The sequence below is a fragment of the Zalophus californianus genome, chromosome 3 (genome assembly GCF_009762305.2).
Source record: "Zalophus californianus isolate mZalCal1 chromosome 3, mZalCal1.pri.v2, whole genome shotgun sequence".
Lineage (NCBI taxonomy): Eukaryota > Metazoa > Chordata > Mammalia > Carnivora > Otariidae > Zalophus > Zalophus californianus.
In genome coordinates, this window is record NC_045597.1 from 34,017,357 (window position 1) to 34,033,523 (window position 16,167).

Consider the following 16,167-nt stretch of genomic DNA (forward strand, 5'->3'; position numbering starts at 1 on the left):
AATTATAAAGAGCAATTCAAGTATAAATAGGCTATGTCATTTGCCACGATTACACCCTAATAAATAAAGTCTAACCATCTTCATATCAGCTGAAATTTGCTGTATTAGATGGTGATCCTTTGAAAATTGTACACAATGTAGTACTAAAAAAGAATGTTTTGTACTACATCTTTGAAATTTTTGTTACTAAGTATTCTTTAAGGATAGGAATATTCTAATTTCCATTGTGAACGGATAGAGATGAACCTAGTTTCTTATCTTCCAAGTAAAATATATTTTATTCTAAGATGATTTTAAGGTGGTTTAAACAATAGCAAAGCAAAAATGTATTTCTGTATTTTTTCTAAAGATTTTATTAAGAGGGATGCCTGGGTGGCTCAGTCAGTTAAGTGTCTGACTCTTGATTTTGGTTCAGGTCATGACCTCAGGGTGGTGAGACTGAGCCCTGCATCCAGCTCTGTGCTGGGCATAGAGCCTGTTTAGGATTCTCTCTCTCCTTCTCCCTCTGCCAGCAACCCCCTCCTACTCTGCTTGGTTTGCATGTTCACTCTCTCTCTCTCAAAAAAAAAAAAAAAATTTTATTAAGAAAATATTTACACATCTGGAAAAGCTGAAAGATGTTTATAGTGTACACTCGTATAGCTCAACATCTGGATTCTAAGTTAAACACTGCATTGTACATAATTTATCACACATCTATCACTATATACATTTATAAATCTATCTTACATTTCTAATGTATTTCCAAGTAAGTTGTAGATATTTGTCCTTCACTTCTCAACAGTTCAACATGTAAATTATCAACTATAGTTCAATATTTATTTATAGTTCTTTTTTAAAAGAATTAAGTTTACATATGTTAAGAGGTACAAATCTTAAGTCTACCATTCAGTGAGTTCTGAGAAATATACACATGTGTAACACAAACCCTATTAAGATATAGAATTCCAACACCCTGGGAAGTTCCTTAATATCTCTTTTCCCATTTAATTTTTGGTGACAACCATCCTTAGATACAACCACTGTTCTGCATTTTTTTTTTTACTATAGATTAGTTTCTCCTCTTCTAGATTTTTATGTAAATTTAGTCATACAAGGCTTCTAGGACTAAGCATAAAGTTTTTCAGATTCATCCATTTGCTGAAGACATCAGTAGTTTGTTTCTTTTTATTGAGGAGTAGTAGTCTACAATATAAAATGTATTATGGTTTGATTAGCCATTTTCCTGTGATAGTCTCCTGGGTTGTTGCTAGTTTTTGACTATCATGAATACAGCTCCTAATAGTATCCAGGTAGAACTCTTTTTGTATGCATATGCTTTCTTTTCTCTTGGGCAAAATACATAGGAATAGAATTGCTGTGTTATTGGATAGGTTGTTTGGTTTTATACCAAATTGCAGTTGTTCTATATTCTCACTAACATTGTTATAACCAGTCTTTCTAACTTCAGCCATTTTGGTAGGTACAATCAAATCTGTATTTTATAGAGATTCCTCTGACTCCAGGGAAGACACTGAAGACAAATTTGGAAACTTGCAGTTATCAGATATTGACCCTAGAAGTGGAAGAAAGATACTGATAGGAATGAAACAAAAGTTTTCCTTAAATGGGCCTACAAATATAACATACCCTTTACAAGAAAATGTGCACAAAATGGATTTGAATTCAACTTCAAATGAAGTTTAAACCCACTTGATAAGAATGTCCCTGATATTTCTGACTTTCGAACAAAAATAATGTGCTGTAGCAAACATCTCAGTCGATGGTGAAAGGTTAATTTAAAATATTCCTTAACACCAAGGATAACACAGGAAGATTGTGTAGTTAGAGGAAACAGAAGAAGTAGAAATTGAAGGTCCAGGATTATAACCAGGTATATTCAAGGAATTTGTTTTCTACGACTCATTCAAAGCATCACCTCCCCTCTTAGGTACTGTATTCCTCAACACCAAGGTGGAATTAACTTACAACCTCTTCTGTATTTCCACTGAGAAATGCCTATTTCTTGCTAATAGCATGTATCTTGCTACTTTATCTTCAATATGTTTGTCTTTTTTTTTTTTTAAGATTTTTTATTTATTTGACAGAGAGAGACAGCGAGAGAGGGAACACAAACAGGGGGAGTGGGAGAGGGAGAAAGAGGCTTCCCGCTGAGCAGGGAGCCTGATGCGGGGCTCCACCCCAGGACCCTGAGATCATGACCTGAGCTGAAGGCAGACGCTTAACGACTGAGCCACCCAGGCGCCCCAATATGTTTGTTTCTTCCAGTGGTCTAGGTTAGGAACTCTCATCAGGAAGAATTACCATGTGAACTCCAAAGCCCCAGATCCTGGCACATGTAAACTTTTAACTGTTCGATGAGGAACTGTATAAATGAAAAGATAAAATCTGTCATAGTTAACTGATTTTTTAAGTGCCAACTACTGAAATTAAGATTAATTTTTAAAATGTAAGATATATATTTTTTGAAAGTCACCAACTGGATTTTAAAGAAACATACCAAAGCGGTTTTAGAAACAATACCAGGTTCCTTGTGCTGCCAGAAAAAGAGTTGTGTGTGTGAGATAGTGGGAGACTTACTTTCTGCAGTTTGCATTATTATTTCATCGAGCTCTCTTTCCAATCTCTCATAAATGTCTAGCCTTGCCTGATGCTCAGAGTTTCGTGACTGAAGTTCAGTAATGCGTTTTTCAGAAGAAGCTTGGAGACTGTAAAATTCTTTAGTTAAAACCTAACAGTGGAAGAAAAAAAATTGCAAAGGCAGAATTAAACAAGGTTAACAGTTAAAGACAAATATGTGACACAAAAATACTTTCACATTTTTTCCCCTCTAATGATTTTAATATGAGAAAGTAGCTCGATTGAGATGACTGAGGACGTAGGATACATTTATTTCTAAGGCAAATAATTCATTCATCTGTAACTGAAAATTATCAAGCACGTTATTGTATGAAGTGAATAAAAAACAAATTTAAAACTTTGAAATAGTTATAGGAGTAAGATTAGCATTTACTTGTTAGAACTAAGAAAATGCAGGAGTGCCATACTTACCAGAAGGTCATTTATTTGGCAATTTTAGCCACTGGAGAAAGGCTTGCAGGCTTACAAAGCTGTGTGTAAAAATGATATACTCATCCTTCAGTTTTCCATCAGAGCTTATTTCATCTATGCTTACCATGGTTTTAATGAGATTTCTGGTTTCTTGAACAATCATAAATTCAAAGCAACAAATTAAAATGATAAATATGAAGTGCACTTGGGGCAGTAACAAAAAATGCCTTTGTATAGAAAGGAAGGAGTTAAAAAATTATAAAAAAAAGAGATATGGAAATTGGAGTTATTTTGTATAAGAACAAAAAATCCTACATTCTTCAATGGTGATATGTTGAAGGAATCACTATGATGATAATGAATTCACTAAAAAAAAAGGAGATATTTCTAGTGGCACAGGAAATGTTTTAATGCTTAAATTATACTCCAATTATCTAGAGAGTTGACTAACTAGAACAGACTAAATTATGCAGTGGTATTACACTTGCTTCCCAGTACAGCATAAGCAATGTAGTACTTCCTTAGAAGCAACAGAATATTATGGTTAAGAGTATGGGTTTGTATCCAGAAAGAGCTGTATTTCAATGCTGGCTTTGACACTTATTAGTTGTGGATCTTAGGCAATTATTCTGTCTAGGCCTACCTCAAAACATTGTTGGAAGGATTACATAAGATGATATATTCGCAGAGCTAATTATTAGCACAGTGCCTAGAATACAAGTCTGTATGTAAGTCTGAAAAATACAATTACTACTGTAAGAATTATGAGAACGTTGTATTAAATGGCTCGCAGACATAGAGATCCACCTGCTTAATTGCTTGGAATTCTCTATAATGAAACAATTTTTAACACAACTTATTTTCTCTCATGACATAAAGTTCCCTTAACAAATGTATGTGATTGTATGCTTCCAAGATGTGGAAAAAGGAAAAGATGCAGATCTATTTCCAGGTTTTACAAACAGAAATTACAGTTTCCTTAACCTATTCTATCTTATTTTCCTTTAATTATTTCCATCAAAACTTCTCCCCAAAGTAAATTAAACATTATCCCCCACCTTCCACATTTACTCCTTTGGAGGATAAAGAAAGAATAACACGGGAATAATGATGATTATGATGATAATTATAATGATGATGATGGGATGATTTTAGTGTCCCTGACTGGATCAGAAAAAGAAAATTCATCTTTTAGTATTATTTCTTCTTTATTCTTGCCAGCTGGGAATATGTTTTCTAGAGACTTATTAATTCATTATAACTAAATTGCTAGTCAGTGAAATAATCTAGAGCTTTCATATAATTTATTATATTGAGATGTAATTCATTAAGACTTTGGTGGCTGATGACACTAATTCCACGGTCAAAAGAGAGGATCAGTAAGGACACTGCTAAATGATTATTCTCACAGCACAGCTGATACTTTTCATTTGTACCCCACCTCCCTCAGTAAAAACACCACACAATGAAAAACTGCAGAAGTGGATCTCTAAAGAGATAAACAATCAAAATGTTGAAGATGGGGTATTTCATAAAGTATTATTTTAATAAGAGATTTTAAAAGTAGTATTAAATTGAGAGATACAATTTAAAATTCTCTCTTCATAACACAGAGGAGAGATCGCCAGAAACACCTGACACCTCTGTACTCTATGGTGGAGAATTCCCTTTTACTGTGGATTTGTCTGAGTGGTTGCTATAAATACATTTATTACTGAAAAGCCAAAGAAGATCTTGATTATTAGACCTATGGAAGGTTATCATAGGAAAGATTCTTTAGGAAAAACCAATACATGAACATTTGAGTTTGAACATGAATGCATAAAATAGATCATCAGCTGCTTTTAGAAATCCATTAGATATTAAGATTTCACAGTGGATATTTCCTTCCTTTAAAAACAGAATGATAATACAAAACTATAGGTCAATAATTGCTTTAAAAAGAGATAAAAATATAAAGCCAGTGTTCTGGGAGACTTTGCCAATTGATAATTAAAGTACAATAAATTGTCTCCAAGCTATAAATCAATGAGAATATTGGGTAAAAGACACAGAAAAGTATATAAATACAACAAACTTTATCCTTCACAAATTTATTTCTCTCTAAATTCATTATAAAAAAGAACTGTTTTAGAAATACTTTCCAGTATTACAGAAAAATGGATTAGAACAATAGTACAGTTTAGTAAAACTTGTCAAACCATTCATTCATTCATTCTTTACTGAGCGTCTACCATCAGCAAAGCACTGTGTTAGGTATTGGTGACACAATGATAAATGATTAGTCCCTGTCCCCTCAAGGCTCCCAGTTTAATGGAAGAAAAAATGTAAAGAAATTCCCCTAAAGCCTCAGTTTTATCAATCAGTTTTCAGAATCATAGTATGTTTTACAAAGTTGTTTCTCCATAACCTTTACACACAAAAAACCCCACAATAATTGCTAGTCAACTCATTCACTAACCAAGTGGGTAGGTCTATGGGAGAGTGGTTTTCATACTGCAAGTTGTAACCTAAGAGATCATGAAATCAATATGGACTGCAACCATCTAAAAATAGTAAAATAGAATGGTTCAGGAAACATCAGTACCGTGTGTTGTAAAGTATTATTTAGTGAAATGTCTGTGTCAGAAGTACAGAGAAGGAAGTGCTGCCCTGTCTTCCTATCTATACCTCCCATCCCCCTTCTACCTACCCTGAGACACACCCTCAAGCACAGTCATCCAATTTGGGGAAAAAAAAAACAACAAAAAAGGGAAGGCATTTTGCTAGGAATTATGAAATCTGAACCATGGAAAATATAACTTGTAAAAGATGAATTTCAAATTAGAGCCGATCAAATAGTCTAATTGAAAATGTGTGGGAGAATCTGCTGTTGCAGATTATGACTACAGTAGGTTCCAGAAGAAGGTATTTGAAAAAGTTTTAAATGCTGAACACTGGTTTGCTTTAGAAGTATACACCACCTACAATTTTTGCTTCTGTTTTTTTAAATATATATGTATTTAATATCATCTTTATTTTTTTTCCTAAGGCTTTATTTTCTGTGAGAACCTTTATCTTGTTAATCCTAGTTTTACCTATTACTTTTCAGAAATGTAATCTCTGAGAGATTATTGTAATGAAAACTTACATCATTAGCTAATTAATCATGCTAATGACATTATTACATCTTTCAATTTTTTAAATGAGTATTTCCCACAAATCTAAAATATTCAGGAACATGACTACATGTAACCATAGAATACATGAATATAGCAAAAAATTTGGTTCAAAATATACTAACTGAAAATTGTTTAATTATCAACTATTTAAATAAATTCCAATTTTTACTATAATAAATAATGCCATGATATAGTCCATTAATATAAACCTTTACAAGCATCTCTTATTATTTCTTCAGGTAAAATTCCTTTAAAATTACTGGATCAAATTTTTTTTAAGGATTTTATTTATTTATTTGAGACAGAGAGAGGGGAGAGGGTGTGCACGAGCAGGGTGAAGGGCAGAGGGAGAAGCAGACTCCCTGCTGAGTGGGGAGCCCAATGTGGGGCTCAACGTGGGGCTCGATCCCGGGACTCCAGGATCATGACCTGAGCTGAGGGCAGCTGCTTAATGGACTGAGCTACCTAGGTGCCCCTACTGGATCGATTTTTTAAGGACTTTAACATAGGTCACCATATTGTCCTCCAGAAGAGATGTTCTGTTTTCTAACTGCTTGAGGTTTCCCTTTTAAGGGTACTCTTGCCAGCAGTTTGAAAACAACAAACAGACCCATGTAAAAGTAGAAAAGAGTTTAATTTTACATTTCTGTAGTGCTTAGGGAGAATACATGTTTTTGTCTATTTCTCGGCAATTTGCATGTCTTTTCTTGGAAACAGTTCATTCCTTCTTCCCACCTATTCTCTAGAAGAGGAAGGTATGTCCTTTTGATAAGAGATCTTTTAAAAGTAAGGAGACAAGCCTTTTCTCTTACATAACATGAATATTACTTTTCAGTCTTCATTTTGCCCTTTAATATTATTCAAACTTTTTTTTAAACACGGAAGCATTAAAGATTTTATTTTTCCTATATGATTTCTTCCTGTTTTTAATCAACAGATCAACAGAATTAATCCCCAAACTGACATAATATAAAATTTCATCTGTATTTACCTTTTTTAAAAAGATTTTTAAAATTTTTATTTATTTGACAGCACAAGTAGGCAGAGCGGCAGGCAGAGGGAGAGGGAGAAGCAGGCTCCTCGCTGAGCAGGGAGCCCAATTGGACTCAATCCCAGGATCCTGGGATCGTGACCTGAGCTGAAGGTAGTTGCTTAACCGACTGAACCACCCAGGCGCCCCTGTATTTACTTTTAATAGTTTTACAGTTCTGTATTTACATTTAGCTAGGATCCATCTGAGTTTTACTTTGATATGCAATGTGAAGCATACAAGTAACTATTTTCTTTAAATACTAAAATGATCACAGCACTATTTGTTGTCCAATCCACTTTTCCCCCAATTTGTAATATAACCTTTACAATGAATACATTCTTTTTTTTTTAAAGATTTTATTTATTTGAGAGAGAGAATGAGAGATAGAGAGCACGAGAGGGAAAAGGGTCAGAGGGAGAAGCAGACTCCCCGCTGAGCAGGGAGCCCGATGCAGGACTCGATCCCGGGACTCCAGGATCATGACCTGAGCTGAAGGCAGTTGCTGAACCAACTGAGCCACCCAGGTGCCCTCAGAATGAATTTTAAAATGTGATACATATTTCTTATTTCTTTTTAACAATCTTCTTCAAAAACTGATTATTCTTGGGGCACCTGGGTGGCTCAGTCGGTTGAGCATCCAACTCTTGGTTTTGGCTCAGGTCATCATCTCAGTGTTGAAAGACTGAGCCCCACTTTCAGTGGGGAGTCTGCTTGAAGATTCTCCCCTTTTGCCCCTCCCACCATATGCACACGTGCTCTTTCTAATAAATAAGTAAACCTGAAAAATTGATTATTTGTTTTTTCTTCTACTTATACTACAAATTACTTTGTTCAGTTAAAAAAGAGCATGCTAGCATTTGATTAAAAATATATCACTTGAGGGCGCCTGGGTGGCTCAGTTGGTTAAGCGACTGCCTTCGGCTCAGGTCATGATCCTGGAGTCCCGGGATCGAGTCCCGCATCAGGCTCCCTGCTCGGCAGGGAGTCTGCTTCTCCCTCTGACCCTCCCCCCTCTCATGTGCTCTCTCTCTCTCAAATAAATAAATAAATCTTAAAAAAAAATATATCACTTGATAAAAATAGAAAAATATGTAATATTGCATATTACCTTTCAGATAGTATTTCTTATATATTAGTGAAGTTGTATGCTTTTCTTGATATAGGCTCTGCACTATTCCAAGTAATTATATATTTTTAGTTGCTATTGTGAATGATCTTTTTCTTTCTTTCTTTTTCCTAGCAATTCTAGTCCTTTTTGTTACACGTCTTTCTGAAATATACATATTTTGTGTGTGTGTGTGCACATGTACACATGCAGGGCAGTGCTAGGTCTTACAGGTAAAATAAAACTAAATATGATTTTGACCTTGTACTTATTAAGCTTACGTGTTAAGCTAATTTTATTACATTTTTAAATTATTTTTTAAAATTAAACTCTATGCCCAAAGTGAGGCTCTAACTCCTGACCCCGAGATCAAGAGATGCATGTTCCACTAACTGAGCCAGCCAGGAGCCCCATGTTATGCTACTTTTTTTTTTTCTTAAGATTTTTTTTTTTCTTAAGATTTTTTTTTTTTTTATGAGAGAGAGAGAAAGGGAGGAGGGGGTGAGTGTGTGAGCAGGGGTGGGGAACAAAGGGGAGATGGAGAGGGTGGGGAAAAGAATCTCAAGCAGACTACATGCGGAGCATGGAGTCCAACATGGAGCTCAACCTCACCAACCTGAGATCAGGACCTGGGCTGAAACCAAGAGTTGGACGCTTAGCCTATGGAGACACCCAGGTGCCCCTGTTCTGCTAATTTTAAAAGAAAAGTCTATATATGTACCTCTAATTTTTTCTGATATTTTTCACATTCCAATTGACACTGTGTGAGATTTCTTGCAGTTTCCTCTTGGATAAGTTGAACACGCTCACTTTCAAAAGATTTTAATTTACTTTGATGGAGATATTCTGTTACTTTGCTTTCTGTACTAAGTTGCAGTTCTCTGTACCTGAAAGAAGCAGAATGATTATGAGACTCTACAGAAATCTCAATGATTTATATAAACATAAACATTACTTCTACTTTTTCTACACCCCCATATTATTATGTAGTTAATAACTTATATTTATACAGCAAAGCTTTTGTAAATAATTTAGAAGGGCATATGTATGGAAATATGCTAAGTCTGGAGAAGAAAACATACTAACTAAACTACTTCTATTGCTCCCTTATTTTTATTCCTTCCATCCCCAAATAATTATTGCCTATTATTTTGTAAGACATTTAAAATAAAAAATAGTAAGAGCAAGTTTCAGTTATATTGCTTAAAATGATTTAATTTCTATACATTTCAAAGGCCTTCTTAAATCTATAGCAAAACTGATTCCAAGCTTGCTGTTTCTAAGTAATGTCAGATGGAGGATGGCAGGAAATATGCACATTGGACTGCAAATTCTTAGGACTTTTGTAAAATAAATTTTTAAGTTAGTAAATATATATATTTGGATATTACAAGAAAACATAATGCACAGATTACTGAGATAAATATATAACAAGTAGTAATATTACAACACAGATAAGGAACGTTTTCTTCATTCCATAGGTCTAACTAGTAATAAAACCCTTTCCATATATAAATCACCACCTATTATAAATTTGAAAATTTTTTAGGATGATTATGTTCTAGAGAGAAAAACACAGAAACATTATACTGTTTTAGGAGCCTATTATGAGCCCAATAGAATGCTAGATTATGTTATTAAAATTCATTTATTCAAATATTTAGCTAGTCACTATGCTAGGTAAATGTATATATAATGGTAGACAAGATGGTTTCCCTCCTCTTAAACAAGTTAGTTTTCTGGGGAAGATAGGCAAATAAACATGAAAATTCAATAGAGTATGGCAAGTGCTTCAATAGGGTAGTCCCTAGGTTCAATGGGAACATAGAGGAAGGAGAGACATAATTTGGTTTGTATGGATGTACGTGTGTGGTGGGGAGTGTATGAGGAGGTTTGGGGTGGGAAGTGCTGTAGAGAGAAGAAACAAGAGTATGTGTACAGCAGGGAAGCAGCACAGTGTATTTTATCCAGGGTATCTCATGTAATCCTTATCACAACTCTATTAGGGATTTTTCAGATGAAGAACCAAAGGCTCAGGTGATGTCAGAGAATTTCCTTAACAGGAAGAAGCTGCCAGTAAATTTCAGGTTGGGTCTCAAATCCAGCTCTATTTAGACTCTACAGCAATGATCTTTCCATGACTATGTGATATTCTTAACTGAGATTTCTGAGGTCAGATAAGCTTTTTAAAGGTCATTTCGCTATGTGACAATAACAAAAACATTCAAAGTACAGTCAGAGAAGATATGGATTAGGTATTTGCTCTTGGCTACTTCACTCTTGATACTTTTTTGTCTTTGATAAAAACATTTCACATTCAGATTGGTGGAAGTTCAATGTATATTGGTACACATGATTTAAGATATAGCAAGGCTTTTAAATAAATGCCAGCTTGTGTGTTTAACTTTTTGGAAAGTCCTGCCAGTAATTATATATATATATGTGATATATATATATATATAAAACTTTCCACAATTTTATTTTAAAAATATCTTTTTATACAGATAAGCAAACAATGACAATAATTTTTTATTGAGACATAATATATACACTGTAAAATTAACCCTTAAAAGTATATAATTCACTTTTTATAGTTTTTGGTATATTCACAAAGTTGTGCATCACCATTATCTAATTACAAACTGTTTCTATCACCCCAAACAGGAAACTCGTGTTCATTTAGCAATCAATCCCTCTCCATCCCCCTCTCCCCCCAGGCCCTGGCAACCACTACTCTACTTTCTTACTGTATGGATTGGCTTACTCTGGACAACGCATATAAATGGAATCATATAATATGTGGCTTTTTGATGTTTTCAAGGTTCATCCATGTTGTACCATGAATTAGTACTCCATTCCTTTTTATGGCTGAATAATATTCCACTGCATGGATATACCATAATTTGTTTATCCATTCATCAGCTCTTGGACATATGGGTCGTTTCTACCTTTTTGGCTATTACGAATAATGTTACCATGAACATTTGTGTAGAAGTTTTTGTGTAAACATGTTTTTGTTTCTCTTAGTTATATACCTAGGAAAAGAATTGCTAGGTCAAATGGTCATTCTATTTTTTTTTTTTTTAAAAACTTCAACCTCTTTTTTTAAAAAACTTTTTTTAAGATTTTATTTATTTATTTGAGAGAGAGAGTGAGATAGAGAGAGAGCATGAGAAGGGAGAGGGTCTGAGGGAGAAGCAGGGAGTCCGATGCGGGACTTGATCCCGGGACTCCCGGATCATGACCTGAGCCAAAGGCAGTCACTTAACCAACTGAGCCACTCAGGCGCCCCGGTCATTCTATTTTTTAACTTCTGAGGAACCACCAAACTGCTTTCCAATGTGGCTGGACTATTTTACATTCCCACCAGCAGTTATGAGGGTGCTGATTTCTCCACATCCTTATCAACACTTGCTATCGTCTGTTTTTCTTTTATTATAGCCATTCTCGTGGGTGTGAAGTGGCAAAAAAAAAAAAAAAATTCTTACTCAAACATTTATTAATTCAACATTTTACTGACATGAAAGTGTCTCTGGGGTAGGTTGTTTTATAAATATAAATGTATAAAACATGTGTGAAAACAATATCTATTTTGTGTGCTACACTAGGGAACACACTAGACTGCATTAGCAAAATAAATTCTAAATAAGTCATTTAGAAGGTGATATTGATCTTTAAAATTGCTTTGAAAAGATTAAACTGCGAAGTTTGCCTTCTTATGGATTCAAGACATTGTTGGGTAATCAATGCCAACTCCAAATGGGAAATTACATGCTCAGCTTTTAGCTCCACTTGTTCTTATTCATTACACAGCACTTGAAAGTTACTTTTAGCACTATTACTCTTCCCTATATTGAAAAGTTAAATAACGATAGTTATCTCCTAGAAATTTGAGAACACTAGGTTTACTAAATTGACACTTCTAGAAAAGTCAAGTGATAATTCTAAAGGACGACTCTATTCCTGCATTGTTTATCCAATGAAAGACTCTGTCTCCAGTCATGATGCCTGTGTAAAAATTCTGAATTTGTTCAAGTGAGCTGCGATGATGCTGAAGAAACATTAGAGCGGCAAAAGCAGTTCCAGCATGAGGACTGGACAATAAGAGCGAGCACCGCCATCCCAGGAAATTCCCGCTTGCTTGCTTTGCTAATCTAACCTGTCACATTTTACTTTGTTGATTCTGACTTCTCATCTTATTCTCATAATGTAAATATCTTATTTGAACGAAGTCATTATTATTCACATGTTAACAACTGTATGTTTCACATTCCAATAGGGTAGTAACCCTAAGAGGTCAAATTTCCTATAAAGTTAAAAGTATAATCAGAATCTCCAACTATCCTCACAATGATCTCATCCCAGGCCCCAATTTAGTTAGATTATGCTACATCTGTAACTGGGTTTTTAGTTTTTGTAAGACTCACCCATATATCACATAGTGCTTTAAAAATAGTAATATAAAATTCTAGAATTAATTGTTTGCTCTTAAAGAATACACTACAACAGATTTTTAAGCTGGAGATATAAGGAGACAGGTTAAAAGGTGAAAACCACCTATTAAACAGAGAGCTACAGACATGCTGACCATAAGAAACGCTCTCAGGCTATGGCGAAGTAACTCCAAGTAGCATAGTATGTTCTGCAATGCTAAGAAATAACTGAAGGAGAAAGATCAACATGGCATTCAATTCTCAGAAATGGTAGAACTCATCGGAACAAAAGCACTGCATAAAATACTAAATAACAACAGGTTTTTGTTTTTTTTATAAATAAGGTTTATTTATTTATTTTAGAGAGTCAGAGACAGAACATGAGTGGTGGGCCAGAGGGAGAGGGAGAGAGAATCTCAAACAGACTCTGTGCTGAGTGAGCATGGAACTGGAAGCCGGGCTTGATCTCATGACCCTGGAATCACAACCTGAACGGAAACCAAGAGTCGGATGCTTAACTGACTGCGCCTCAATAACAACAGGTTTTTATAACAATATTTATATGAGCAGTCTTTATATATACACTATGGTGAAAGTCTTGCTCATTACACTCTGATTATTAAGCCAAGAAATGTATATGGTTTATTTCCAACTCTATCAACAAGGTTATCATCGGGTAAAAAGGTGAAGGACCTATATAATTATTAACCGTTTATTTAATCTCAGTTTTTTTTTTATTCCAACAAGTAACAGCAACTAATCTTTGAATTTTGTCCACAAAATGTTCATGGCTATCCCAATATTAAAACTGGATATTTAGATACCCAAGCAGATTATATTCAGGAGTGACGTTTCTGTAATCACCAGGACCAGGAAGTGGTCCTTCTGTTAAGAAACTGTAAGAGCTGGTCCAATCTGGAAGGAAGGAAGCGCAGCAGTGGAGGCAAGGCGTTTGTCTGGGTGCCAGAGGACAGCCGCGTGTGGACAGAGTATAGGAAGCAAAACCTGCACAAGAAGAATGGCAGAGAAGCTAAGCAGAGTAACAGGATTTCCAGTGACCGGCAAAGGTTCAGGGGATCTTTAGTAGTCAGGCATTAGGTAGATTAACTGAGAGAAAGGATTGAAAGGTATTCTGGGTCAATACAGCGAAAACACTGTGGGACTCAGAAAAATACAAAACAGTCACAGTTGGACCACTACATCCTTTGTGTGAGGAGGATTATCTAATTCTAAATTTCAAAATCAATGGGGCAGAGGCTGCTGATAAACTTGCCACATGTAAAAGAAGTGCTTTGAAACGGAGATGCACCTGAGTCTCCAGATAGGAAGCCTTTGGTGGATTTTGCTGTGGGAAATCGGAGTTGACGAGGGCTGACATCTCTAATCAACTGAGAATCAGTCTTACCTAGGTGGGCTACCAATCTCATTTTACTTTGCTGTCTGCAACTCCTCTTCCTCCTTATTCTTTTTTTTTTTTTTTGAAAGATTTTATTTACTCATGAGAGAGAGAGAGACCCCAGCAGACTCCTCAATGAGCTTGGAACCCAATGCTGGTGGGGGGAGGTGCCGCCAATCCCATGACCCCGAGATCACCACCTGAGCTGAAACCAAGAGTCGGTTCCTCAACCGACTGCGCTGCCCAGGGGCTCCTTCTTCCTTATTCTTTTTAAAGATTTTATTTACTTATTTGACAGAGAGAGAGGCAGTGCGAGAGGGAACACAAGTAGGGGGGGAGTGGGAGAGGGAGAAGCAGGCTTCCCGCTGAGCAGGGAGCACGATGCGGGGCTCGATCCCAGGATCCTGGGATCATGACCTGAGCCGAAGGGAGACGCCCAACGACTGAGCCACCCAGGTGCCCCCCTTATTCTTTTAATAAGGCCTCACTGAGTTGATGTTCCTTTTCAAATTATTCATTTTGGTTAAGCTAATAACTAATCCACACCTCAACTAATCTGTGCGCCTGCTATTTCTAATTCCTATGGGATAAGGCTCATTTTTCATTCTTTTTACAGAGAATTTTGATTGTGTTTCTAGACTTATACCACATGTATTTCTAAACTTTTTTTTTTAAGGATTTTATTTATTTATTCATGAGAGACAGAGGGAGAGAGAGAGAGAGAAGCAGAGGGAGAAGCAGGCTCCCAAGGAGCAGGGAGCCCGATGCGGGACTCGATCCCAGGACTCTGGGATCATGACCTGAGCCGAAGGCAGACGCTTAACCATCTGAGCTACCCAGGCACCCTGTATTTCTAAACTTGTATCACATGTTCAAAATGTCTCTAGATAAATTACTGAATAATTAACCAAACCCTAAGATTCACTTACTCCAACTAAGAATTGAGAAAAAAATCTCCTGTTCATTTGGATTTTCTGCTTCTGTGGCTGAGAAAAACCTAATTGTTGCAGGTTAAAGAAACAAAACCACTGAGTTTTTAATTATGTCTAAAGCTTTTTTTTTTCTGGTTCTCAACAGTATATATTTATCTGTATATTTATAGCTATAGATCTATATCTAATAGTACATTAACTAGTATTCTACCAACTACATATTTAAAGCATACTCAGAGTGAGGCACAAGAAGACACAATACTTTTTACAAAAGTATATTTTTAATTTCTTCTTTTAAAATTGCTATTTTCTATAGGGCTAACTTTCCATTAACCAAAATATTTCATTCATCAACATCTAATTCATTTAAAAATACTTATTGGACACCTATGTTAGGTATTACTTATTAGATACCAGTGAAACACAAACTGCATCACTACTCTCCAAGGAACTCACATTATAACGGTGGGAGATAAACAAATGTAAGGTGATAATGCTAATAAATTCTAATAAAAATGCGCAGAGTACGGGAACAGAGAATGATAGAGATAGTCATGGTGCTATTTTAAAGACGCTGGGCAGCAGTCAGTTAAGCGTCTGCCTTTGGCTCAGGTCATGATCCCAGGGTCCTGAGATTGAGTCCCACATCGGGTCCCTGCTCAGAAGGGAGCCTGCTTCTCCCTCTGCCTGCCGCTCCCCCGGCTTGTGCTCTCTCTTTTTCTGACAAATAAGTAAATAAAATCTTAAAAAAAAAAAAGACCTTGGGCAGGGAAGGCATTTCTGTTAAGGTGATATTTCAGTAAAGACAAGTATATGAGCGTTTACTAAAACTTGTATTTTAGAACTTAACTAATTGATTGGTAAGAAAACACCTGTGGGCCATGTATCATATTTAAGATTTATATAATATAGACACTTTAAGATTTTATTTATTTTATTTGACAGATTTTATTTATTTATTTAGAGACACAGAGAGAGGGTCATGACCTCAGCCGAAGGCAGATGCTTAAGGACTGAGCGACCCAGGCGCCCCCAGACACTTTCTGTTTAAAGAGA

At 35.6% G+C, this 16,167-nt stretch overlaps 1 protein-coding gene across 8 annotated transcripts in view; it reads right to left on the bottom strand.

Moving 5' to 3' along the window:
* Positions 1-16,167, bottom strand: part of PIBF1 (progesterone immunomodulatory binding factor 1) — a 231,456-nt gene that overhangs the window by 101,384 nt on the left and 113,905 nt on the right. For all 8 annotated transcript variants that reach the window (XR_003519163.1, XR_003519164.1, XR_003519162.1 and 5 more), the window contains exons 11-12: positions 9,072-9,237; positions 2,581-2,731 (exon numbers count right to left, since the gene is read on the bottom strand). Coding sequence is in view for 5 of the 8 variants with exons in the window: in XM_027589896.2 (XP_027445697.1) it covers positions 2,581-2,731; positions 9,072-9,237 (317 nt within the window). In the remaining 3 variants the exon portion in view is untranslated. The remainder of the gene's footprint in view (positions 1-2,580; positions 2,732-9,071; positions 9,238-16,167) is intronic.